The sequence below is a fragment of the Pteropus medius genome, unplaced genomic scaffold (genome assembly GCF_902729225.1).
Source record: "Pteropus medius unplaced genomic scaffold, Ma_sr-lr_union100, whole genome shotgun sequence".
NCBI classification, from domain to species: Eukaryota; Metazoa; Chordata; class Mammalia; order Chiroptera; family Pteropodidae; genus Pteropus; species Pteropus medius.
In genome coordinates, this window is record NW_024351731.1 from 5,532,950 (window position 1) to 5,559,029 (window position 26,080).

Below are 26,080 nucleotides of genomic sequence, written 5' to 3' on the forward strand. Positions count from 1 at the left end.
TGTGTGTGTGTGTGTGCGTGTATGTGTCGTGTGTGTGCGTGCATGTGAGCGTGTGTGTGCGCGTGTGCATGCGTGCGTGTGTGTGTGTGCGTGTGTGTGTGCATGCACGCACACATGTACACATGCACACAAATCAAAACAATCAAATCTCAGCAGCGTACAAATATTTTTATATCATTTTGGCCATTTCACAGTGATGGGCCAACCTTCGAAACAATTTTAATCTCAAGGGAAGGTCTCAGGCTCTTCCAGGGAAAGATGTGAAATTAGAAAGAAAAGGAGGAAAAGAGGTAAATGAAGCAAAGAAATAAAAACACAGCTAGAGAAAGGCAAGACATTAATTCTCTTTTTCTACTTGCATCGCATACATATTAGGACCTGCTTTTCTCCCAAGATGTCTTGTAGGATCCTGAAGTAAAGAAGAGATGACTAGTTTTTTATTGAGCAATATGAATAAGTCCGTCATTGGACCTGGCTGTGTATATATATAGCAAATATATACATATAACTTCGCCTGATTAAATGCTTAGTTTCCCCATTTTGAGAGACGAGAAACTGCAGCTCAAAGAGGTCCTACAACTTGGCTAAAGTCAGACGACAGGGTTCGAACTCAGTTCTGTCTGACTCCGGAGTGTGCTCTGGAAAACTCGTGACACATGGGCCACGTGGCTCCCCTGCTGCGCCCATGGCAGACAAGCCTGTCCCCCAGAGATGAAGTCTCAGACTCTTACTGGCGCGGTGCTCTTGGCACCCGGACCCTTCATTCAGACTCAGCTGCTGAAGTGGCATCGACCTGCCAGGCCCGCAGCTTCGCCATAAGGGCGGGGCGTGCGATTTCTGCACATCCCAGGCTCCTTCAGAGGTGGGGGTCCAGAGGCAGCTGCGAAGTTGCTGGAAGTACCTGTCCAAGCCACACCGCCTGCCTCCATCCTCCTCCCCGTCTCAGGACTTAGCTGGGGTTAATTTGATAATCTTGGAAACAAATTTTTAAAAATAGAAAAGACTCTAAAGAGTACTTAATACTTATAATTTTTAAATGTCAAGTTATGAAATGAATATTAAAAATCGGTCTGCCTTTCTACATGTCACCTTGAAGCAGGTAACAAATGTAATGGCAAAACACCCATTCGAAACTAGCAACGACATATACAGTCACTAGGAAGAAACCTAAAACGATGTTCAGGGCTCTGAAGAAAACTACACCATGCGGAGGGACTTCAAACGAGACGTGTGAAGGCAGGGACAGCAACGTGCTCTGCAGAAAAGAGCGACTCTGTGAGATGTGAGCTCTCCTCAAAATAATTCAAAACTTACTGCAAGCCCCAAGAACACTCCAATCTGATTTTTGTAAATGTGGACACTATATTTTAGAATTCTGCTGGAAAAATAAAGTCATAATACTAGACAAGAAAATCTGGGATGAGGAAATAATTTTCTTTTAAAGACGCATATTAGATATTTATTAAGCTACAACAGATCAAATATCACGGTGTTGGACTACGAAAAAACAGACTGGCAGAAAGAAATAAGAAGCTTAGAATCAGACTCCAGTATACGTGAGTGTCCGGTACAGAAGGGATTTCAAGTCAGGGAAAAAGTATGAACTCAGCAAACTGCTGGAGCAATCAGAACGTCACTTGGAAAAAATAAAAATTATATTCCTATGTCATAATGTACACAAGATAAATTATAGATAAAAACATAAATGTTTAAAAATACTAACAGTAGCATATATCAACATAGCTTATCCTCACTGCAATCCTGTAAAATACATACTATTATCATCCCCATTTTAGAGACAAAAAACTGAGGAAAAGAGTTTTATTCTTGTTGTTACTTCTTGTTGGTATGTCTAAGCATAATACCAAAGGTCAAAAATCTACTATATTAAAAACACTCTTGCCCATGACCAAAAAGAAAGACTTCATGACAACATTTAAGGCAAGCAACGTTAAGAAAAAGATTTGCAACACATGTCAATGATAGAGAAGAAACTAATACTTAAAATATACAAAGCAAGAAGAAAAGCACCCTAACTTAAATGTGTGCGAAGGACACAGGTAATTCATAAAAGAAATGCAAACAGCTAACAAGTGAAAATGTTCAATACTTGACTGGTAATCAAATGCAAACTAATACAATGAAAATTCACTTTTGCCCATCATATCGGCAAATATTTTAAAAAGATACAATAGCTAGTGTTTATTTGTGGGAAAACAAACTGTTAACCTTTATAGGGAACAATATAGCAATGCATATGTATTTTCGGAAAAAAAATATGCACGCTGTATGACCGCATTCCACTTTGAGGAATAACTCCCTTAAAAAGAAAATTAGTCCAAAAAGATTTATCTATTAGGGCATTTATCACAGCACTGTTTACAATAATGGGAAGAAAATCGGAATTAAAATAACATTCAGTAATAGAGGATTGGTTAAATAAATAATTCGGCATCTTTTCATTCCCTATTTAGAAGGAATTTGGAGAGTAACTTGAAAGTAACCTATGATACGTGTCAATGTCATATCCGGCGATCAAATTTCCAGAAATCTTAACTAAAGGAATAGTCTATCTGAACGAGGATGCTCAGTCAAGCCCTTTTTTCTGAGAGTAGAAAAGTGAGGAAACCTAAGTATCCATCAACGGGATAATTATTACGGACATTAGGGCGGGCCTCTCATCCTGTCCCAGGCACTGTGCACAACCGTGCCCAGCTCGCCGGTCTCCTGCGGGTGTGGATGAATGAACGATGCCGCCCACGTGTTGGAAGACTTCACACGATCTGAGAGAACAGAGCAGGTCTGAGGTGGCAGGACACCTGTGACGCACTGCTAAGTGAAAAAAGCAAGACGCAGAACAACATACATAGTGCGATCACACTTTTGTAAATAAAACAGATGTGTATACATACGTGTCGTGTATGTATTTCATATGTAATTTCCCAGGCACCAAGGTCATGAAGGGCACACCAAGTTTCCCACGGCTGTAACTCCCGGCATACGGCAGAGGAGGGAGGGGCTCCCACTGTTCGCTCGCTGCTCCGCCCTTCCGTGCCACGCGAGCGCTTTTTCTATTTTCCCTTTTCAGTATTTCAGGAAGTGTACTTGGAATTTAAATTTTTTTAGGTCCAAAGTAAAAAGAATGGTGCCTTCACAAGATGGAATGCTATACAGGTGGCTAAAATCATGCCATGGGATAGTTACTAACACGGAAAAACACATAATATGCCGAAGGAAAATTGCAGGTCTCCATATAGTAAATAAGTACAGAGTACTCACTACTTTTTATGGTACAGATAATATACAGTAACAAAAAGACCAAAAATAGAAATTAAAGTGGTAACAGCGATGATCTCTGAGTGGGGCTTTGATAGTCTTTTTTTCTCCTTTTTCCAAACATTAGAATCAGAAAAAGAATTTTTTAGGTGTATAGTACGATGCAGTAGGGTTAGGCAGTAATACCTGAAAGAAATAACTAGGAGATGCCACAGCATTGTGCAGCATAAAATAGGAACTTCCGATTAACACAACACAGCTCCGTAAGGGCTTCACGGAGCAGCGAAATCACCTTGCTGTAGTAGGAGATGGCCTCCTTGTACTTGTCGATGATGTCTTCGGGGCTGAGACAGTTCTTCGCACGTCCAATTTCAGCACTGGTGTCAGCGTTTATGCCATTGGTGGTCAAGGCACCTGCAAACAGAGAGGAAGGAAAATAATCGCATTTGCTTTTTCTGTCTCGTTTCTTTGTGAATTTAAAGGGGGGGGGCACACGTACGATAAAACTTAAATATTCCCCACTGAAATTTAAATAATGGAATCGTTTGTAAAGTCTTCACAGCTTACGTACTCCCTGTAATAGTCTCACCGTCAAAGCATTGTAGTAAATGTTAATTAACTCACAATAAGTTTTCCTCCCTGTTAAAACTTTTTATCAAAGAACAGGAAATGCATTATACAAAAGTAACGTGACTACAATAACTAGCTTAGGTGCCTTGAGGACAGTGCAGCCAGCATGCGCTACCTCACAGCCTTAAGCTCTTAATGCCCGCAGCAGAACACACTGTATCCTCGAGTGCAGATAAACTATGTGAATGCACTTTCCAAATTGTACAGCTCTAAAAAAAATGTAACTCATAAATATTGGTATCTTTCTTTGCCTGTCACATTCTATTTCTGGCCAATCCCTGTCAGGCAGAACCACCTAATTCCCTAGCCATCGAATTCACATGGAGAAGAGTTTGGGAGAAATTTCTATTTACGGAATGTAACCAACTACACATAGAACTCTGACAGAAAAAAAAAAGGTGAGATATTCTTCGATTTCATAGAACACTCAAAAAATATTCCCCTAAGCCTCGGTAGCAGGAAAAGCTGGGCTTCTCCTAAGCCTTTCTTTTCATTTATCTCACAGACGACAAGCATCTCTCAGCATCCTGTTTTCCCAGTGTGCCCTGGGAGGCTCCAGCACACATTTGCTGTCAATCTTTATAACTCACAGGCCAACGGCATGTGCCTCTCACACTGCCCGCGGCTCACGCAGGCTCACGTCCTACCCCTGCTGTGTCTTCTTGGGCCCATGTTCTCACCTCTCGATTGGTATTCTGTAAGCTGTCTCAAATGCTTTTTGGAACAAGACAGAAGAATGAATGGACAGATAAACAGACAGATGGACAGGTGACAGCTGGACCGGTGACAGATGGGCAGACAGAGAGACTCCAAGAAGAGGGAACAAAGAAGATGTCCTATGCCAAATCCTCTTCTAGAAAGAGCCACAACAGCACTGTGAAGAGGCAGGAGGCTGAGGATTTTGTTTTCTGCAGATTTTGTGAAAATCACAGCGAGCGATGAGAGGGCAGAACTATAAATAATCAAAAACAAGGGTGCGCTCGAAAAAGATATCGAAAATATATACTTTTTAAAGAACAGCAAGGCCCGATGACACAATCCCGGGGTACCTACGGAACTAAGATTCCATCCCCAAGCCACGAGGCAACGCTCTGGAGCCCTGAGAGCGTACGCAGGGCGGTTACGACACCCTCGCGGCAAAGCGAGGTCATTCTGCGCTCACAGGTATCAGACCCTGTGCTAAGGGCTTCCGCAGTGCACACCCTTTCCAAAGGGAGGAATCAAGTCCAAGAGAGCTTAGGTCTCCCTACCAGTTCTCAAGTGTGCAGCGCTGGTTACCCCAGAGTAGGACTGGAACGGGGGCCCACATTTTTAACCACTGGACCATCATCCTTTGCGTGTTTTCATATATGTTATATATTTGTTTCTGCCATGAAATAATATTTAATAAATGATAGGTCGTCTTGATTTATCTCATTACCTCTAACAATTTATGTTTATATTATTGAATTGTATTATTGTCTTTTGGAGAAAGGAAGGGAAAGATAATGAGGGTCAGAATGAGGGGGTCCTTCATCCTTGTGTGGTACCTCATCTCATCCACGCAGTACACGGTCAGGGTTAGTTACCTACAAGGGTAGGCGGGAATGAGGTGGGAAGGATGGAGAGGAAGTGACACTTCTTTCTCTGAGTATACCTTTTGGTACAGTTTTGACTTTTGGAGCCACGTTCATGTTTTACATAGCAAAAAATATCAACCAGTAAAGAAAGGACAACCTGGTAATGGCATATAAACATGAGCTGTTAACTATATTTCAAATAAATAACATAATTAAGCCAATAGTGAGAACAAAAAGAACCACAAATAACCTTTGAATTCTACTTAGAGGTTTGTTTTTACAGTAACACAGATTAGTAATTCGGAAACTACTTTCTACATATTGTAGGGCTGAGAAAATGAGTAAATACATTGATAATCTTAGGAGCCAGATGTCTCGCTATTAGAGAAAGAAGATGTAAGTATCTAACAGGGGAAGATTAGAAAGAAAGCTGGGATTTTGGATTGGAATTAGAGACCTCGGTGTGAACTCTAGATGACAGTATGAAGTTCTCAGAAGGCCCAGGAGCGCTCCCTTCGACAGCTCAGCCGTAGAGCGGAGGCTGCAGTACCTTCCCACGTGGTCGAAAGGCCTAGGAGCAATGAACCTCAATAGCAATAAAAATTTGACTGCCCAGTTTTTGGTTCCTAAATACCATTCTCCAACAAAACGAACTAGAACACCCTAGACAGATGCTTGATTTCAGAGCTGGGACAGGCAAAGTACAAAACAAACCTAAATATCTTGACCCAGAAAAGCAGCAACAAGCAGACCTAGCAGATATCTGCAGAGCCTCCGCCAACGGCAGCAGAGGGCATGCTCTGCTCAAGTGGACGGAGAACATTCTCCAGGACGGACCACAAGCTACGTTATAAAACACATCTCAATAACTTCAAATGAACTGAAAAAATCCCCAATAAAATACTAGCAAACTAAATCCAGCAACATATGAGAGGCTTATACAACATGACCAAGTGATATTTATCTCAAGAATGTAAAGTTGGTTTAACAAGGAAAAGTCAGTTAATACAATATACCATATCAATAAATAAGGGAAAAAACTACATGAACATCTCAATAGACACAGAAAAAGCATCTGACAAAATTCAATGCCCTTTCATGATACAAATACTCAACAACCTAGGAATAGAAGGGATGTCTCAGTATGAGAGAGGGCATCCACGCAACACGCACAGCACTATCGTACTGAACGGAAAAGGACTGAACACCTTCCACTCAGACCAGGGACAAGACGAGGAAGCCCTTTCTCAACACGTCTATTCAACAAGGCACTGGACGTTACAGCCATGACAAGTAGGCAAGAAAATTAATAAAAGGCATCCAACTCGTAAAGGAAAAATCAAAACTAGGTCTTTGTCAGGTGACATAATCTTGCATATAGAAAACCTAATAAGGAAGCCACTAAAAAACTATTACAGCTAATATATAAATGAGCTCAGTAAGGTTGCAGGATGTGAGATCAACATACCGAAATTAACTGTATTCCTATACAATTGCAATGAACAATCTGAAAATGAAATTAAGAAAACCATTCCACTCATGATAGCATCAAAAAGAAAATACTTAGAAATAAACTTAACCAAAAAAAAAGTATATAATGATTCTCTGAAAACTCAAAACGTTGTTGGGAAAAAAAAAAACTAAATAAATAGAAAAGTAAATAAGTAGAAAAACCTCCATAATCCTGAATCAGAAGTCTTAATATTCTTAAATATGGCAATACTCCCTAAACTGATCCACAGATTCAAGGAATCCCTCTCCAAACTCCCACTGGATTCTTTGCAAAAATTGACTAGCTGATCCCATGGATTTCTATGGAAATTTAAGGGACTCGGAATTACCAAAATCATCTTGAAAAAGAACAAAGTTGGAGGACTTACACTTCCCAATTTCAAAGCTTACTATGACTTCTCACTAGGTGGGAAGATTATAGGTTATTTTTTAATTATTTGTTTATTTTCTAAATTAATGAACATGACTTTTACACTAAGAAGAAATAAGACGCCTTTTAAAACATACATGCCTATTATTCACTTGTCGAAAACAAGTTTTAATTATAAAGAGGTAAACGAATACCTAGCAAAAAAAATTTATTTAAAAGCGCACTTAAGTTTTTCATAAATTGAAAACTTAGAAGTTCAAACACATCAAGTTTCTAGGGAAATTTTTACAACATATTAAAACAAATTCATTTTCAAAAATTCTAATGATGAAAACTCAAGAAATGAAGAGAAAAACATATTTGAGTGCCAACTTCAAATACATCAGGAAGAAAGGCCTAGAAATCACAACTCCTGTGACGCTCACACTAACAGTATAATGACAAGAAAATCTTTACCTAGGAGACAGTGAGACTCTGTGCATACCACAGGGATAAGCTAAGTACAAACTGCACTAAACACCGTGACGATTTTTTAAACAAAATTCTAAAGTTACAACATTATTGAAAAGCTATAAAACTGCACTGAAAAAGAACAATATGTGTTCAGGCCACTACACACACACACACACACAGACACACACACGCTATTGGCCACAGACACACACAGACGACACACACACAGAGTCATTACTAATGAAAGACACACACATTGGCCACAGACACACACAGACACACGACGCATACACACACACAATAATACGATCAGTAATACACAGACACACAATAATAATACTTGGCCAGACATAGACACACACATTGGCCACATTACCACAGACACACACACACACAGACACACACAGACACACACATCAATAATACACAGACACACACAGATTGGCCAATAATATCATTACGCACAGACACACACAGTGACAATAATAGACACACAATACACACACACACACAGACACACACACACACACGCTATTGACAGACACACAATAATACACACAGACACACATTAATAATACACAGAGACACACACACAATAAGACACACACACAGACACACACACACACACAGAGTCTGCCCCCAAGTCGCATATAAATGCACTCATTTTTGTTTACTCACAGGTGCCAATTACTTTAACTGAGGCAGAATATTTTAATTAAGACTAATAAACAATACTACACTTCTCTTGCCAAATCAAGTTAATGAATTCAATCTGCTATGTAACCGTAACGTGTTTAAGATAGATCTAAAATTAGTGGAAATATCTATATGCAGTTTGTGGGACTCTTCTCAAAATTTCAGGCCTTTTAAATACATCCGAGATGCTGTCAAAAGTCTCTCACTTCAGACAAGGAGTCGCGAATATGAATCGTTCTAACCATCCCGCTGGACGATAAGGCGCTATCTGGACACCGCGACCGAATAAAACGAAATACAAGGACAACGATGACCCTACTCTGGAAGGCTCACAGTCTGTGTCAACACCAGGGTTCTTATTTCATTAATCAGCAAAATAAAATCAATCCGATACTTCCTTTTCCATTCTGTAGGCATGGCTGTACTTTCAGTGTGATGACCAGAAAAGCTTTAAGTGTGACCTTGTTAGGTCCGTGGCAATAACCACCGCTGAAGGTAACGCGGAAGCTAAGTGACCTCGAGGCTGCTGCCTGCATTCGGCCGACAGAAACCTGCCCGGAGCGCTGCGAGGCCCCAAGCAGAGAAAACCCAGTCAGAACCAAATAAGCGAAGAGCTTTTAATAACTGATTCCTATGGAAAGAACTAGAGTACGGTGCTTAAGAGGACAGATGCTGCCGACAAACTCGTGGGTTTGAATTCCCACATCGGCGCTTACTAGCCGTGACCTTGAGCGAGTCAATGAATTTTTCCGCAGCTCAGTGCCTCGTCTGTGGGCCAGCTGAGCTTCCTCATACACAGACGAGGGGGGACCGTGGTACGTAGCTCCTGGAATCGCTGCAAGCGTCAAGCTGCTTTATACATAAAGCTGACGTAAAACAACTTGAACTTAGGTAGGACGTTGAAAGCACCAGCAACAAAGAAAACGCAGAGAGACTGGACTGCATCAAAATTTAAAACTTCTGCGCTTCGAAGGACACCGTCGAGAGAGCAAAATGACGCCAGAGTAGAAGGTTTTTGCAAAACACGTGTCTGATAAGGGACTTGCATTTAGAGTACGGAAAGAACTCTTACAACTCAGTAATGAAAACACGACTCGATTTAAGAATAAAAGAGCTGAACAGACGTTTTTCAAAAGAAAACATGCAAAATGGACAATATGCACAATGAAAAGATTCTCAGTATAATTAGCTATAAGGAAAATGCAAATCCAAACTACGATCTATGAGATACCTCCTCGCACTCACTACAATGGCTGTGATCAGAGACGACAGTGCGGGTGAGGATGAGAACCTGGAACGCTCAGCCGCTGCTGGGGAGAATGGAAAACTGCGCAGCCGCTTCGGGGAACGATCTGGTCGTTCCTCCAAAAGTTGGGCTTTGGGCTAGTGGGGGCCCAGCAACCCCACTTCTCAGGTACGTGTGCAAGAGAGCTGAAACGCACAGCCACTAGCACCAGCACAGAGTTCACGGCAGCACTACTCACGACAGCAAGAGCAGACGCGACCCAGAGCCCCGCGCTGGCGCTGGGGCACAGGCAGGGTCTGTCCACACGGGGGACCGCCGCTCAGCAGGAGAAAGAAGTACTGTTTCATGCTACAGCGTGGACGGACCTCGGAAACACCGAGCCACGTGCAAGGAGCCAGTCACAAAAGGCCACGTGTTGTGTGAATCCACTGACATGAAATGCCCAGAACAGGCCACCCGTCGAGATGGAGGAGTGGTTGACCGGGGCTGGGGGCAGAATGTGGGGAACGGGGAGTGACTGCTAGTGGGTACAGGGCTTCCTGTCAGGGTGACAACAGTGTCCTAATATTGATGGTGGTGGTGCATGCGCAGCTCGGAATGTGGGAAAACCACTGAGTTGCACACTTTAAATGGGTGAATTGCATTAAAGCTGTTAAAGGCACCCTGGAACAGTGCCTTCACACGGCAAGTACGAATCGCTGCTTTCTGTTCTAGGGGAGGAAATCCCCTCAAAATGAAAACAGGAAAGCAAATGTGAGTGGGCTGAAGTTGACCCAATGACGGTTTCACTTGAAGCTGTCGCTGAACGGGCGTGAAATGGTCAGAAGTGACGAGAAAACGGCTCGACAGCATAAAGCATGGTCTCCGACGCAGACCAAGGGCTTGGCAGCCTAGGTGCTCCAAATGGCTGGAGGAGCTCGGTTCTCAAAGCCAGCCCAGGAGCCAGCACCCAAAAACCGTCAGCTTCTTCTCCCGGCCTTCAAAGCGGCTGTGGGAAAAGCAGGCAGCAAAAAACCTGAAACAGTTCACTTTGAATAGTAAACATCCATTAAAATTCAAAAAGAAAATGAAAGAGATGAGATCTGGTGAGAGCCTCACGTGGACGGGCTTCCTGTGGAGCTGAACGACCTTATAACCCCCGAGGGAACACTCGCTGCTCAGACTGAGAGACCAAGGAGAATCATCATGTCACACTCGCCTTGCTCCTGGGACCTGTGAAGTGACTCCCTAGCAACACATTTACCGCCAACACAGCTGCCAGAGTTAAAACGGCAGAGAAGAGGCTGGTGCTGGGGAAGAGAGGGGAGCTCAGGACGCGAGGGCAAGGCTGCGTCAGGGCCTGCGAGCGGAGGCCAGAAGCCACGGGAGCCGGAGCTGGGGGGCAGGCGGGGATCACACCTCCCTTGGCGTGCTCTCCCTCCGCTGAGTAGAGCCCAGGTCCACGTTCTTCTCATTTGGGACAGACAATGCCCTCGGATGCCAAACACGGGTCGCTGTGTCCTTTCCTGCCGGCTCCGATCTCTACGCCAGGATCGTGACACACCCCCAGCAACGAAGCCCCAGAGACCCACCCTCACTCCTCCTCCCAGCCCTGTAGACTCGACTTCATCTCTACGCAACCTTATTTGGAAAAGTTTCAGAAATAAAAAATATTTATTCTTTTTTTATCTCAACAAACGACTGGTTTTTCTGATAGCTCTAAGCTACTTGTACTTGGTATAAGCATCTAATTCTCCTGCAAGCAAAGTGGTCAAAACACTGAAATTCAGTACTTTCCACGAGATATAGCTAGCCAGGTTGGACTCAGGAACTTCTGTTGGTCAAAGACCAACACATCCAACATCATTTTCATTGTTCATCAGTTTCCAGTTTGAGGGGCCTCAGCCCACCCTCGAACTGTTTTTTCATCAGCAACATCAGGTCTCCTGGCAACAAAACAAAGCACGTGTTTTTCTTCCTCAACCCGTTCCACGAAGCCCATCAAGAAATGATCTTGAAACATCAGCCTAAGGAAAGGATTCGACATGACGTTACAAGAAGAAAAAAATCTGTAAACCTGAAGAGATTTCATTTCAGAATCGAGATACACAAGGAGATACAGTCAAAGCGCGGGTAAGCAGGACTGGGACTTCTATCCCTGCAAAGGGAGGAAGTTTTTCAGGTTTTCATTATTTACCCTTTGTCATTGTTTCTGATTAAGCCAGGAAATAATAGAGCTCATCGTAAAATAATTAGGCACTGCAATAAAAGGTTTTTGCTGTATTAATTACAGAAGGTATTAAGAGGAAAAAGGAAAACCCACCTCTGTAAAAAAAAAAAGCAAAATGTCTTGCCCTGATAGGAACACATGTACAAAATGCAGCAGGAAATTCAAATTCGTGTTAAGAGAAGCATAAACCATAGAATCACAGCAAAGTCATTACTATGAATACATTCAGAATCAACTGGACACGCATGCTCAGTGCAGTCAAAGAAGTTTAAAGGCACACTTCACAAATGGTTCACGCAGCCATGCTGGAGGGGGAACGTCCCTCTTCGACAGACGACAGAAATCAGTCAGTGCCCCATCCAACAAGGACCAAGCAGTGATCAGGTTTTGAACAGTTCTGATTTAGTGTGACTTAAATCAGAATGTTCCAAAGATCGCAACCCAGAAATTTTAACCACTCATTCACACCACCACGAAGCAAGCACTTAAAATACAACCAGAAGAAACTAAGCACATAGACCATGTACCTGGATCAATGAGGACTTCTTGTGCCCCTGGAAAAAAGAAGAGAGTGTGGTCTTTTATTTGGAAAACAAAACTACTTGCAAAGGTAACGACTAAATCATCTTTCATAATTCGCATAGCCTTGAAAAATCTGACACACTTCTATCTGCTCAGAGAAGCAATTCAGTGTAACAGTACATTACAAGTTCAGTGCCTTTCTGCTTTTGAGGAAAAAAAGAAAAACTACTGTCACCCACACCCTGCACGGATTGCAACGTCTCCTGGCCTCTTTCCCTCCCCACTTTCTAAGCCCACGCTCCCCAAATCTTCTCAAACAAGTGTAAGAATTTCTTGCTTCCACAGATAAGCCTAAGGACAAGGGAACAGTAACTTATTTGTGCAAATATATGTCACACCTTGGAATTGAGGGTGGGGGGAGAGAAGGTAGCAGCAGGCTATATGGAACTTATATTACAAGCCTCCTAAAATCTTCCGCTCATACTACACACACATATAATTACTGGACACTTCACAAACTAAGGATTTCCAACTTTTTAAAAGGTAACTTTGTAATTAGTTTGAAATACAAAACAGTTAATTTCATTATTATAAGAAGCTTCTGAAAGCCTTGATCATCTGCTAACCTATTCAAATGTCAATGAGATCTGATGAGCCGTCTCTACAGACTATAATTTCCCATGAAGGCAGAACACACTCGAAGAGGTACTTGTTCCAAGAGTCATGCTTATCACCAGCTACGATCATTTGCAAACACACTAACAGCATTCAAAAAGTTATGTCCCAATAACAGATATTCCTACTGAAATAGCAGATTTATTCAAGTGTCTGTATAGAGAACAGGCCCGGGACCGTGGTCCTATGTAAGAGCTATGTGGTGTATTGTGATCTCTATTTTTAAATGCAGCCTAAGAAGCACAGCAATCCAGAAGCCACGTTGTAAGAAAACCAGGAGCTTCCTACGGAATACAGCTGTACACCCAGCACAGCGCTTCGGCACCTTCATGAGTGATTCTCAGAGCGACCCACAAAGCAGACGGGAGGACCAGCCCTGGCTGTGGATGAGGCGACCGAAGCTCCCGGGAGCCAGGACACGCCCCTGTCACGCTCCCCATGACGCCACGCCCACGACACGAGCCAGCAGACCTGCACGTGGACACATTCGGCTGCCTGGAGACTTGGGGAATTCTGGATTTCAGGACAAGCTGAAAGCCTTGCGTTTGATGAAAAACCTGGTTAAATATGTTATACTGTGCCGTATCCTTTAAGTAGGGATTACGACCGAAACGTTTTCGATGCCTGAGTCATTATCACATTCGTCAACCACTTGACCTCTCGGCACATCTAGTGATGAACTGGGCCCCATACCAAGGGCACCGAGACGGCAGAGCGCTTAGAGTTATTTTACTCCATCTGTAAAACTCCTCGTCGTGCCTCACATGGGCCATCGCTTCTCACTGGTGAGGATGGACCAACCCCTTTCTGCATTTTAAATTTGCTTCATCAAATCTACTTTATGTAATTTCTCTCTAAATCTCACAGTTCTGCAAGGCAGATATTAGTGTCCCTGTTTTACAGATGAAGAAAAGACTCAAAGAGCTGACTGAGGTTCGCACGGCTGTTAAGCGGCGCTGTGTGCGCGCGAACCCAGGTCAGCAAACCAGCTCCTCCCTGACACCAAATCCTCTTCCACTGAGCAACATGCGCCAGGGGGTGCGGCACTCCGCAAGTGCAATGCGGTTTCCGTCTCTAAGGTGCTCCAGAGACGGTTTCTGTCTTTTTTATAAAATCATTGTTCACACAGCATGTTTGAAATTTCCACGCTGAGATGACAGAATAAAAATAAGATATAACTAGAATAATTTTTCCAGGTATCCAGACACTGAGCTATTCTGAAGCATTAAACACAGAAATCAAATTAAAGGACCGTGTTTAAATCTCCTGTTACAAACGTGGATATTAAAGACTTTAAAAGGGGCAACAGCGCCACCTATGTCCAAAAAAGAATTTCCAAGTTGCTGGAAAAGATGGAACCAAACAATTGCCTGCGTAATAAGAAATGACCGGTAAGGTTTTTAAAATCTGGATGCCCAGAGACCATAACTAAGAGCTTAGCTAGCACAAACTGAATTGTTTCGCGGAACGGCTTGCCACTCAGTACTGAATCTGAAATCTCTGACACTCCTGGATACAAAAGAAAGACACAGGTTCGTGGGGACTAATCTTATAACAGGAAGGAATCCTGGGCGACCAGGCCAGCCTCTTCGTTTTACAGACTGGGGAGACTGTCCTTCCAGCAGCCAGTAGCAAAGTTTACCCCTAGCCCTTGTACCTTGCACCAAATCTAAACCAACAGCTCCATACTAACCCTCTCCTTAAGGGTCACATCTGTATCTTACCAACAGTAGGTAGTCTATGCTTCCCAAAGGGCTGGTGCCTATAATCATACAACTCTGTTGAAATACAAAAATGCTTATTTATATATTAAAAAGGAAAAGGGGTAGGTGTCAAATCAACATTGTGATTTTTTTAACCTATTAAGGATACAGAAGAAAATCAAAACGATCTTCAGCCATAAAGCAGATAAGCTTATGCCCCGAAAATACCTCCATACCGAGATTTCTAAACTTAATGGCTATGGTCTCATTCCTAGTTATCAAGGGTTTCAATGGATGATCACTTACCCATATGAATTCTGAGTTGTAAAAATATACCCCTATACAAGTAATCTTTAAGCTCTTCAGCTTAAGCAAGTTAGCTATTCCCCATCCTACTAGAATGACACTGATTTCATTAAAACTTTATTCTGTACTAAAAAAAAATCTAACTGAATCCTGACCACTTTAAATCATGATAATATGTGTCACATATATATTGAATATGCATCGGAAATAAACGAGGCTGACTGTGATCTAACTCACAACCGAATTCAAGTTTTTCCTGAGCACCTCTCAGGTGCTTTGTATGCATGGTATCTAACCTCACGATCACACAAGGTAAATAACATCATTCTAATTTCACAAATGACGAAATATACTTAGGCCATAAAAAACAAAGCGGACAAGCCCCAAGTCCCATAAAACTTACATATTCATCATTGGGAAAGAAAAGAGTACAGATTTTTACTTTCTCTCAACATTCACTGACTTAAATCTTTTCTTCCATAATAAAGACATTTCTCTCCTGCAGACAAAGCAGTTTTTCCCTCAACAAGCATCAAAAACAAAAACAAAAAAACAAGCAATAAGTCATTAGCCATGGTTGGATTTTCAAAAACCCACTTCTCTTTTGCACTGTAATAATTTTCCATATTTTGTTTTTAGTGCTTAAAGAGTTAAAATTAAAAATATTGACTTTTAGGTCATGAGCTGAGAATAAACCATTTGTAAAAGTAAATGTACAATTTTGATCTATGCCACCCTGTCTCATATTCTCACTGATACCTCTCCTTTTAAGGCTTCATCAGGCTGAGACCACTAAAATCTGTCATTTATAAACTCACAGATATCCAGGCCACCAGTCAATGGGAGGCTGATCGGAGGAGCAATAAAGAAGGCCTACTATGCAATCAAACCAACCTTAAGTTCAAGTCCCACATCTGCCACTCACCCGCTGCATAATTTGGAGCATGTTCCCTCATCTCTAAACCTTAATCTGTCACCTGCAAAAAGGGGACACTGATACCTGCCCTCGGTGCCTGCTGTGAAGTAAACCATGCAAAAAGCATTTAGCACAGCCACTGGCCTCTGGCGAGTACTGAATAAGTCATATTTTGATAATTATGATAATGATGGTTACTGTTAATTAAAAAAACCATAAAGGAGAAATATTTACTGGTCAATAAGCATTTCCTTTAGGATTGATTGCAGAATGTTCTATTTTTTTTTTTTTAATAAACCAAATCTTGTCAATTAATTATAGACTTGCAGGTCCATATACAAGTCTCCAGAAAAAAGAATTAGTGGACTCTAACCTCTGAATACTAGGAAAATAAAGTCTTTTAAAAAATTAAAACAAAAAGAATTAAAGCAAAAAAAGGTAGGGACTACTTCTTTTGAAATTAAGATAACTCAAATTTAAGAGGGAAAAAATTCCCTTTCTCAGAGGAATTCTTCTTGAAAACAATGACACCTGGATCTCAGATGCCGAGAATCTTTTAACATTATTCATGAATTCATATTATCAACTCTCACGATGACTTGATAATCAATAATAATAATGATAGCTACTAACATTTACCAAGCCCCAGATATTTATATACGTATCTCATTAACCTTCACACGAACCCTACGGGTAAGTATAATTATTATCTTATCCATTTTACAGATAAGGAAACTGAGGCGCACAGAGATTGAACAACTTGCTCCAGGCCACGCTGATATTAAGTGACATCTTTATTTCTGCAGCTTTGCTGTTGGAGAAGGGAACCGAGATATAAACTCAGGGGGAATGTTCAATCGCCAGTCCGTCTGGTCCTCGCCTTAGACAGGAGACGCCGTAAGTTTCTGATGGAAGCCGAGGCTGCCGCTACAAGCTGACTAAGCTTGAAATTAACATCCCAGATCGAGCAACACGTCTGTCCCCGGTATCGAGCCTGTGAATGGATGTGAATGGACCTGGACCGTTCACGCAGTGAACACACGTTAACTACCGCGCCTTTCTCTTGGAGGGGAAATGTCTAAGTCTCGCGGAACGAAACATCTGGCAGCTCTGTGTCCGGCCTCAGTCACTGCATTCTTTGTTACTGCCTTTGTGACCCATGCAACATGACAACTATATCCTGAACCATGAAAGGCAAGCTCATTCATTAAGGTCTAAGGCTCAAGTTCATCAACAAGCACATGTGGGCCTTCTCCTCCAAAGATGTTTTAGGCTTCACTGGTGCCAACACAACATAAGCAAATCAGACTTAACTCATTAAGAAAACTTCATCACACAGGATATTAAGAAACAGGCCCCAGGCCCTGAATGAGTCGTTAGAACTGAGACTAGCTTGACCCAACACACAGAAATCATGAAAAAGACCCAGACCCAGAATTTCAAGGTTGGTCAACCATGAAATTTCATGCAAATGTTCCAATCAATCATGGTAACCCATTAATATTATCCAATAAGATTCAATAAGATAAACAGTCAATAAGTCAAAAGAAAACATCCCACGTGCAAGGTTCCTAAGCCAACAGATTTTCTAGTTCATTTAGACACTGGCCGGGCTTAGCCCAGAGGGAGATGTGATAAACGGCTCTTGCTTGCTTAAGGGCGCGACTGAGCCCAGGCCGGGGGATGTGCAGGCTCACCTGGCCGGTGTCGGTTGGCGGCGTCGGCAGGGGAACTCCCCAGGAACCTCCGAGCTCCAGTCTGACCACCGGTTCCGCCCGGATAGTGATAGATGACGGAAGCTGAACACAACCCTTCAAGGGCAGCTGGGCATTAAAAAAATATATATATATGGACAATTAGTCAAGTTAGTGGCCCATCACTAGTCAGACTGCAGTGCCTAAGAATGATTTGAATGCTTTATGTGGAAATGCCAATTTCTTCCCCAAAGATCAAACCTACAGATTGCTGGTTTCGTTACAAACGGGCACATGCCACCTGTCATCTTTCACATGTCCGTGTCAAGGCTGGCACAGAAAACTCACAGCACTCAAGGTTTCATGGAGGGGCTGCGTCCCACGTGGAAGAGGCCAGCCCCCTCAGCCATGCATTCATTCACTCGACCAATAGTTCAGCGCATACTCCATGTGTGGCAGGCTCTGCGTCAGATTCTGACGCTACAGAGACGTGTGGCAGAAAGTGCCCTGGATCGAAAATATCTAAGAGTAATACCACCAGAGCAAGACCAGAACACCTTTCCATGTCAGACAGCCCAGATGCATCTCTTCCATCTGGAGCAAACACTTATGGGCCTGTCTCCTTTTCAAAGGCAGCCACATTTACGTGGAGTACATTTCATTCTTCTATCAATGGCCATTTTAACCTAAGAATCTCAAGCAAGGCCATGGTCCTTATAAGGTGTGCAACAGTGTTCATCTTTATTCGTTAGTTCTCAAACTTTTTGGTCTTAGAACCCTCTGACACTCCGAAAAAACACTGAGGATCACAAACGGGTTTTTTTCCCTGCGGGTTTCATCTAGAGATATTTACTGTATTCAAAAATAAAACTAGAAAACAATTTCCTTTTAAAACAGTGAGAAGCTCATTACATGTTAAATTTTTATGAAAAGTAACTATGTTCCAAAACAAAAATAATATGCTGGGGGAGTGCCATTAGTCTACATTTTGACAAACTTCTTTAATGTCTGAGCTAGAGTCTCATATCTGCTTCCTCACTCAACCCGTCGCGATGTCACGCATCAAATGGCCTCTGGGAAACTCCACTGTTCGTTTACGTGAAACTGAAGGCGAGAGACGCAGCAGCCCATGGCACAGTCCATCTCCGCGCGGCCTGTGTCACTCAAGACGTGGGTGGGGACCGTCGCTCTGCAAAAGCACCTGACACAGGGGCTCGCCGGGGTAGCGATCCATCCCACCGACCAATGACAAGTATTTACTTCTCCTGCAGGAAGTAAACCTCACATTCCGTCCTTCTCATCCTTCTTTATCCTTTATCTGTTTCTCTTTTCCATCTATTCCTAGTTCTCACTTTCTCTTTCCCACGTTTATTTCCCTATCCTCCTTAAGAAGCTAAATATGACATTGAACTCCATTTTAACTATTTCTTTTATTTAATATATTCTATAGCAGGGGTCCCCAACCCCCGGACCACAGACCGGTACTAGTCCCTGGCCTATAAGGAACCAGGCCGCAGAGCAGCAAGTGAGCGGTGGTCGAGCGAGCGAAGCTTCACCTGTGTCTGCAGCCGCTCCCAGCGCTGGCATCACCACCTCAGCCCCACCTCAGATCCTCAGGCATCAGATTCTCAGAGGAGCACCGGTCCCTGGTGCCACAAAGGTAGGGGACCGCTGTCCTACAGCATGTCGTTAAACTTCTAGCAAAGGACTGACTTCATTACTCCATCTGACTTGTATTTATCATAAGTGGCTGACAGATCGGTGTCCCCTGACTATACTGTCAGCTTCTTCCAGTCCTTACACATTTATTTCGCGCACATTATGGAACATACAGACAGTTGCCATAATTACATATCTGATCATCTTCATCGGAGAGCCTTACCTCCAAGCCACAAAAAGTCATTCACCGAGCGGAGAAGCTCCACGGCCACATGGTAATGCACCAGGGCATCCTGCAGCATGCCCGCCTGAAGGCACAGGTCCCCCACGTGCTTCCGCGTGCGCCCCTGGCACCGCTTCTTGTAATGTCTGAAAAATAAAATGCACGGCCATATTGTCGCTGCTAATGCACAACTTCAGGCCCCAAAAGCGCACTGGCTAAGCACTGGGCAGCTCCCTCTCTACGAACGCTAAGAAGGCGGCCCGAGGCTCTACAACTCAAGCCAGCAGCCGTCATCACCAGTGTGTGAGCTGGATGGTCTCGCCTTCAAGACCACTGCCAGCTCCGTGTTAGACATAACGGGGGGCGATGGCCGCCACCACACTCCACTGACTCAGCATGAGCACGATCCTTCTTTCTACATCTTCGAATCACAACGTTATAGCACGAGAAAGTTTGTTTCAGCTTTTTAAAAACTCGATCATCTTCCACTTTCTTAACTTCAAACCTATTATTATTTTATGAAGAGCGCTATGCTGCAAATTACGAACCAAGCATTTGGCTTTTGTAAACAAGCCTTTTATCTTCAGAATTTCAGAGCAAGCTTTAGCAATGCTTTGCGAGGCTGGGGCCGGGCCCTCACTAACAGCTCCTTAGATATTGGCAAGGAGCGCTATTAAATAATGCAAAGGCTTCTAACTCCGTATCAACTCAGAAACCGAAGAAACTATATCAAAATCTTCCTTTATTGTTTTAAAATAGTCCTATTCTTTTGACTATTAAATTTCTTAGGAGATACGATACATCTGCTGTAGCAAGATGTGGCCGAGTTTTCAAAAATAAAAGTGCCACCTAACGACTGTGCAAGCACCTTACTCCGATATCAACAGAATGTGCTACGTAGGGACTTATCTTCACCTGATGAAAAATAATGGGAAAGGGTAACAAACTGCACGCAACTGCGGGAACAGCTTCCCGGACTCCGAGAAACGGGCTCGCCCCGCCCCACGCGGAAACGCCCTTGCAAAGCCTCTCCCTCCGGGCCTGGGCAGTGCGTGGCTCACGTCCTTGCTGTGCCCTCCCGCCCTAACCAGGAAAACCACATTTTCCTCCTCCACTAATGTGGCCGTCGACGTTGGCCACGTGGCTAAGTCTGCGAGCCCTGCCGTTTTCCCGACTCGGTGGGTTTTGAATTAGACTCTCTTCTAACAGACTTTACTCCTAACCTGTTAGACTACGGGTGCTTTAAAGCATCCTGTCTGAACTCTTCAAAACAGGTATAGTGTTCCATCCTCGCAGGAACTTAACAGAGGTGTACATCTGCTGTAGCGAAATGTGGCTCTGAGTTTTCAAAAATAAAAGTGCAATCATTGTGATCAGAACCCATTTGTTCTGAAAACACGGGATTTTTACAAAAAGAAGCCATCTCAATACACTCACAAGTTTTCATATTAAGGTCCTATGATTCAACAGAACAATATAAAATATTAAATTATGTAAAAATAGAATGACTCCGAATACTTTGGGGGAAATTGACAAAATATTACACAACAAAAGTCTATCATAGATTTTTATGAAGTAAAAGGACTTAACTCTCGGCGCGCCATACGCCCCGAGACTAGGTCATCCCGAGGTCATGGGCGTGTGTGAACACGAATATTCAGGTAGAGCGGGCGGCTGCCTGGTGCCTGACAGGGTCATGCTAGTTCCCCTCCCCTGTCCCCTTTTTAGCCGTGAACTACTCCCCCTGGTATGAAGCCCCTGTGACACAGACTGTTTTATTCATCTCTGAATCCACCAACCTAGTGCCTTATGCCTAGAAGGATCCCGAAAGGACCATTTCCTCACAGTAACTATCAGTGTTCTCAAGAGGTTTGTCTGGAATTTTTTTAAAGTCTATTTTTGGGGAGAAAGACTCTTCTAGAAGTATCCAACAATCCTTCCCCCGCCAGCCCCTCCTCACGATTCCCCATCTCCTCGGACCCCCATCTGCTCCGTGGGAGACAGCCACCCTTCTCTGGCCTGTCCCCTCCTCAGCGATGAGTGCGACCTGCTCTCCTCCCCACTCTCCCCTGCTCCTGAGTCACCAACCTGGCCTGTCAGTCCCTCCGGATTCCCCGCCCCCAGTACCTGTAGGATACATGGCAGACGCTTCTCAAATCCCAAACTCCTTGAAATAACAGACACACCTCCGCGAGCCGGGCTTCCCGCCAACGCCGTGGTCACGGCCGCAGGCCTCCCTCCCACCTCGCTCCCATCTCTCTGGTTGAGTGCGTCCATGTCCACGATTCAGACATGGGGCAACCACGGCCATCTCCCAATGCAGAGCTCTGCTCCAACTCCCTCACTGTGCTCCAGGCTCACCGATCCAACTGCCTCTTTGAAATGTCCCTTGAACGCTGAATAGGCATCTGATAAAACACATCCAGCAGGTACTCCGCCATGCGACCCCCTCATTTCGTGCCAGGCCCACAAGCCCTCTGGACTTCCTTTTCCTCAGCCCATCCTATAGCGTGGTCAGTGGCAAGTCCTGTCATCTGTCTGAGTGTACCTCAGCTTTGATCCAGGACAAGGCCTGCTCACAGTAAGTGTGTGCTGAGTCACAGGCCACCGAAGAGGGAGGGCTGTCCTGCACCGGCCAAAGGCGAGCTCACGTCTGGGTCTGCACGCGCTGGTCAATTACAGAGGTCCCCGTCCGCGAGAGCCAAATGCACTGGCTATTCACGAGAAGGCCGTATTTTCCGGACACGTAGAAAAGGCACCCTCATAAAGGGGACACGGGATTGGTGTCGATGTTAAGAGTAGCCCCTGCCCCTTTGGGAAGGAAAGTCACTAAGGTGAAGTAAGGCCCATGGCATGCTTGAGGTGAAAGCAAAAGAAAGTCTGGTAGCTGTGTCCTCTCACAGCATCCCTCCGTGGCCAGCACGCCCTGTGCTGGGCACCCCTACGCCAGTGACTGCCAGTCAAGAAGCACCAGCATGCCCATCACCCAGCGGCAGCCAAGAATCACGTGCCTATCGCGCTTATCTAAAAGCCGGAATCAAGCAAGGCACCACAGTCTTCGACTTTCTGAGTCAAAACAGCCCATAAAATGTCTCTCTGCAGCCGCCTAAATCGACTGGCATCTCATTTCATCAAAACAAACAAAAAAGTTAATAAGGGCTCAATGGTCACAAATACTGAGTAAGACCAAACAAATTCCCCAAAGCAAGTGTTTTGACAGATATCAAACATCAGTGGGTTACGTGCCAATAAAGCTAAAATTCAGAAAAAAAAATTAGAAAATAAGAGAATGACCAGGAGAACACATGGATGGAGGCAGCGGTCAGTTCTGTTTTCAAGCAGTGAAGGCGACGAGAAGGCAGCGCAGAGGGAGAGGCGGCCATCTGCAATGCACTGTGCGCACGGCCTGCCTTTCAGGCCCAACCACGTACTCACAGCGCGGTATGACAGAAAAAAAGTGAAAGAAAAGAGAGAACAAGTAAAAATTAGAAACACACGACAACAAAAATAACTTTGACGCTACCACACTCCGTGTACGAGGATTTACCACGGGCTCTGACGAGACTGGGGACGCGGGTGACATTAGAGCAAGACCCACGGGCATCTGGTGCTCCTGGGAAGCCCCACCCGCAGTGGGCGCCTATCAGGGAGGTCCGAGCCTCAAACCGAAACCCGACCTGCATCTAGACAGTTCCCTTTGCACTGCAAAACCCATCTGGCTTCAGGCTGGACACTCTTTAGCACTCCCTCCAAGAGCTGCAGGTACGAGCTGGGCTCTGCACCTGCCCCAAACCAAAATGATGGCTGAGTGTTCCCTGTGCTGTTAGAATTGAAGAGGAGGCTGGCAGGGAGGGGCGGGGGGGCGGCGTCTAACATGTTGCTGGGTTCCCAAAGCCCACAGCCGGGCCTGACACTCCATAAACACTTGTGTATATCATCAGCCACTACACGCCAGGCACACAGGCCTAAACATTCTCCTTATTCCCACCGAATGGCAAGCATAGGTTTCAAAAGACAAAATCAAGCGGACCTTCTCTGGTGGGTCTGTGGCCGCAAAGCCGAAGAGCCGATGAGCAAAATAATGTCACCAGTGCTTCGTGGAGCAGAGGAGGAGGCACTGGTCCAGGGGTCAGAGCAGCGCTACCTGCCCAGGCTTCCGGCATCGCCCTCAGCCTGTGCCGTGGGGAGAAGCCAGCCCACACGCCCACCCGAGGGAGTGCAGGGAGCTGAGTGCGCTGGGCAGCCCCGCTCGGTGGCAGCCGGGGGACTCAGCAGCTCTGCCCTCAGCAGTCGCCCGGCCTCCTAACCCTCGCCCCCTCAGCGGCAAGGAGCGAAAGGGGAGCACTAACATGGGACCACGGGGCCACCGCGAGGATTCTGTGCAGGTCGTGGCTATGACATGCCTTGTCCTTCCCTCAGGCCACGTAAACATGTCCGGCGAGGAAATGGAAATCACTCCAGACCCTGCAAGGCACCACACGCACGTGTGACTTGGCCTACTCTGCTTCTCACTCACAGGTCTGGCCGGGGTCAATTTTTTCTCAAGTCTGACATTTTCTCCACCAACGAACCAACGACCAGAGAAAGGCAGTGTTTGCCTTTATGTCAATTCAAGAAACACACCGAGCACCGACTCTGCGGTGAGCGCTCAGCCGTATGCGCGTTATGTCATTAATCGTCACCTGCAGGACCATCATCAGAAGTCTACAGAGGAGGGAGGAGAGACAGAGGGCACAAGGCACAAAGCCAGAGTGACACAGCTATCCGGGGTCCACCTCTTGGCAAACGGTCGCAGCCTACGCTTGCATCTCGTCCTCTGCTGCTGGACAGATGCCACTGTGGCAACACGGAGACAGAGCAGAGGGCAAAGGGGAAGGAAACGGCCCAGAGAGCGACGCTGCACCTCTGGTGCAAAGTCACGCTGAGGGCCGAAGGCCGGGAAAGTGCCTTTTCCTGCTCTGCCCTCACGCCTGTTCCACAGAGACCATGACCACGCTCTCGCCTGTGTAAGGGGCTCTCTGGAAAGTCCCTAATGGCCTTTCTGACATCCTGACACTCATCTTGGCTGACTACAAGCCAGGACTCTGACTCTGTGGGTCCCAGAAAGGAAGACGGGGTCTGACCTGTGCACAGTGCCCGGCCTGCAAGGCAGGGGACACGGGCTCCGCTCCCCGCTCAGCTGGCACCTAGTTCTGTTGCCAGTCCAGATTCGGCCCCTCGTCCATAAACCCGAGGCAAAAGACCAAACACAAGTTTCAAACTGCTCTAGGGCGGTGCTGTCCAAAAGGAATAAAACGTGAGCCACCTAAGTAAATTTAAGTTTTCTTAGTTGCCACGTTTAAAAAAGTAAAAAACAAGCACTTGAAACTAATTTTAATAACACATTTTATTTAACGTAATAGATGTAAAATATCATTTCAACAGGTAATCAATATAAAAAATATTAACGAGATATTTCGCATTCTTTTTGCTGTGCTGTCTCTGAACCCGATGTGCCTTTTGCTCAGAGCACATCTCTGCTCAGACTGGTGGCCTCCTCTCTGGGGCACAAGAGCCCCAAGTGGCTGTGGCTACCGTACTGGACAGCAGCTCCAGGGGTCCCACTGGGGGTCCCAGCTGAAAACGGGGAGGAAATACACACACTCGCCCTTCAGGAAGTCCCCTTGAATAAAGGCTGTCCTGTTTTTAAAAGTCTGAAAACCAAAAGACCACACTTTTCTACCCCTTCGCTGTGGTCAAGTGCCACCTGACTCCCACCTGTCCCCTGTAGGGAACACCCCGAGCACGAAGCCAAGGAACCCCGGCCTCCGGATAAACTTACCTGCTGTCCGTGTCCAGCCCCACGAAGTCCTTTTTCTCAAATGGGACACAGAGCAGGGGGATCTTATCCCCGGACTTGTCTGTGGCCCTGTCGAGACGCTTGGACTCGAGCACAATGAAGAGCGACTCGATGAAGTCCTCGACCCTCTTCTCCACGGCCTGGCAGTCGTCGTAGCTGGGGTAGAAGGCCACGTCGGTGCGCGGCTGCTCGGTGACGCCCCCCTGCAGCCCGAAGACGAAGAGCCGGGAGTCGTAGAGCGTGGAGCCATAGAGCTCCTTCTGCACGTGGAACTTCTCCAGGGTCTGCGGCCAGTCCCTGGCCGAGCTGCAGTCCGTGATGGTGACGAGGCCCACGACTTTGCGGTGGGTCTGGAAGTCGCCCCACTCGTTGTTCTCCGGGGGGTAGTGGTGCCGGTAGCGGATGCAGAGCACCCGCTGCGAGTCGCGCACGCTGATCTGGCTCACGGAGGAAATCCGCTTGTAGATCCGGAAGAAGTTGTCTTCCGAGACGATGCCCACGGGCTGGACCACCACGAGGAGCGTCTGGTGGTCCTCGGCACACTGCATGTAGTCGGGGATGCTCATTGTTAAGTCCCTGCCCAAAGAGACAA

General features: G+C 45.2%; 1 protein-coding gene across 3 annotated transcripts in view; it reads right to left on the reverse strand.

The window, feature by feature from the left end:
- Positions 1-26,080, reverse strand: part of TRAPPC9 (trafficking protein particle complex subunit 9) — a 321,573-nt gene that overhangs the window by 289,567 nt on the left and 5,926 nt on the right. For 2 of the 3 annotated variants that reach the window (XM_039845905.1, XM_039845906.1), the window contains 5 exons: positions 25,471-26,064; positions 19,650-19,795; positions 17,771-17,896; positions 12,479-12,505; positions 3,569-3,690 (listed from right to left, as the gene is read on the reverse strand). In XM_039845905.1, the coding sequence (XP_039701839.1) occupies positions 3,569-3,690; positions 12,479-12,505; positions 17,771-17,896; positions 19,650-19,795; positions 25,471-26,054 (1,005 nt within the window). In that variant the 5' untranslated portion in view covers positions 26,055-26,064. Of the gene's footprint in view, positions 1-3,568; positions 3,691-12,478; positions 12,506-17,770; positions 17,897-19,649; positions 19,796-25,470; positions 26,065-26,080 lie in introns of those variants that run through there. The other variant, XM_039845908.1, reaches the window with a different exon arrangement.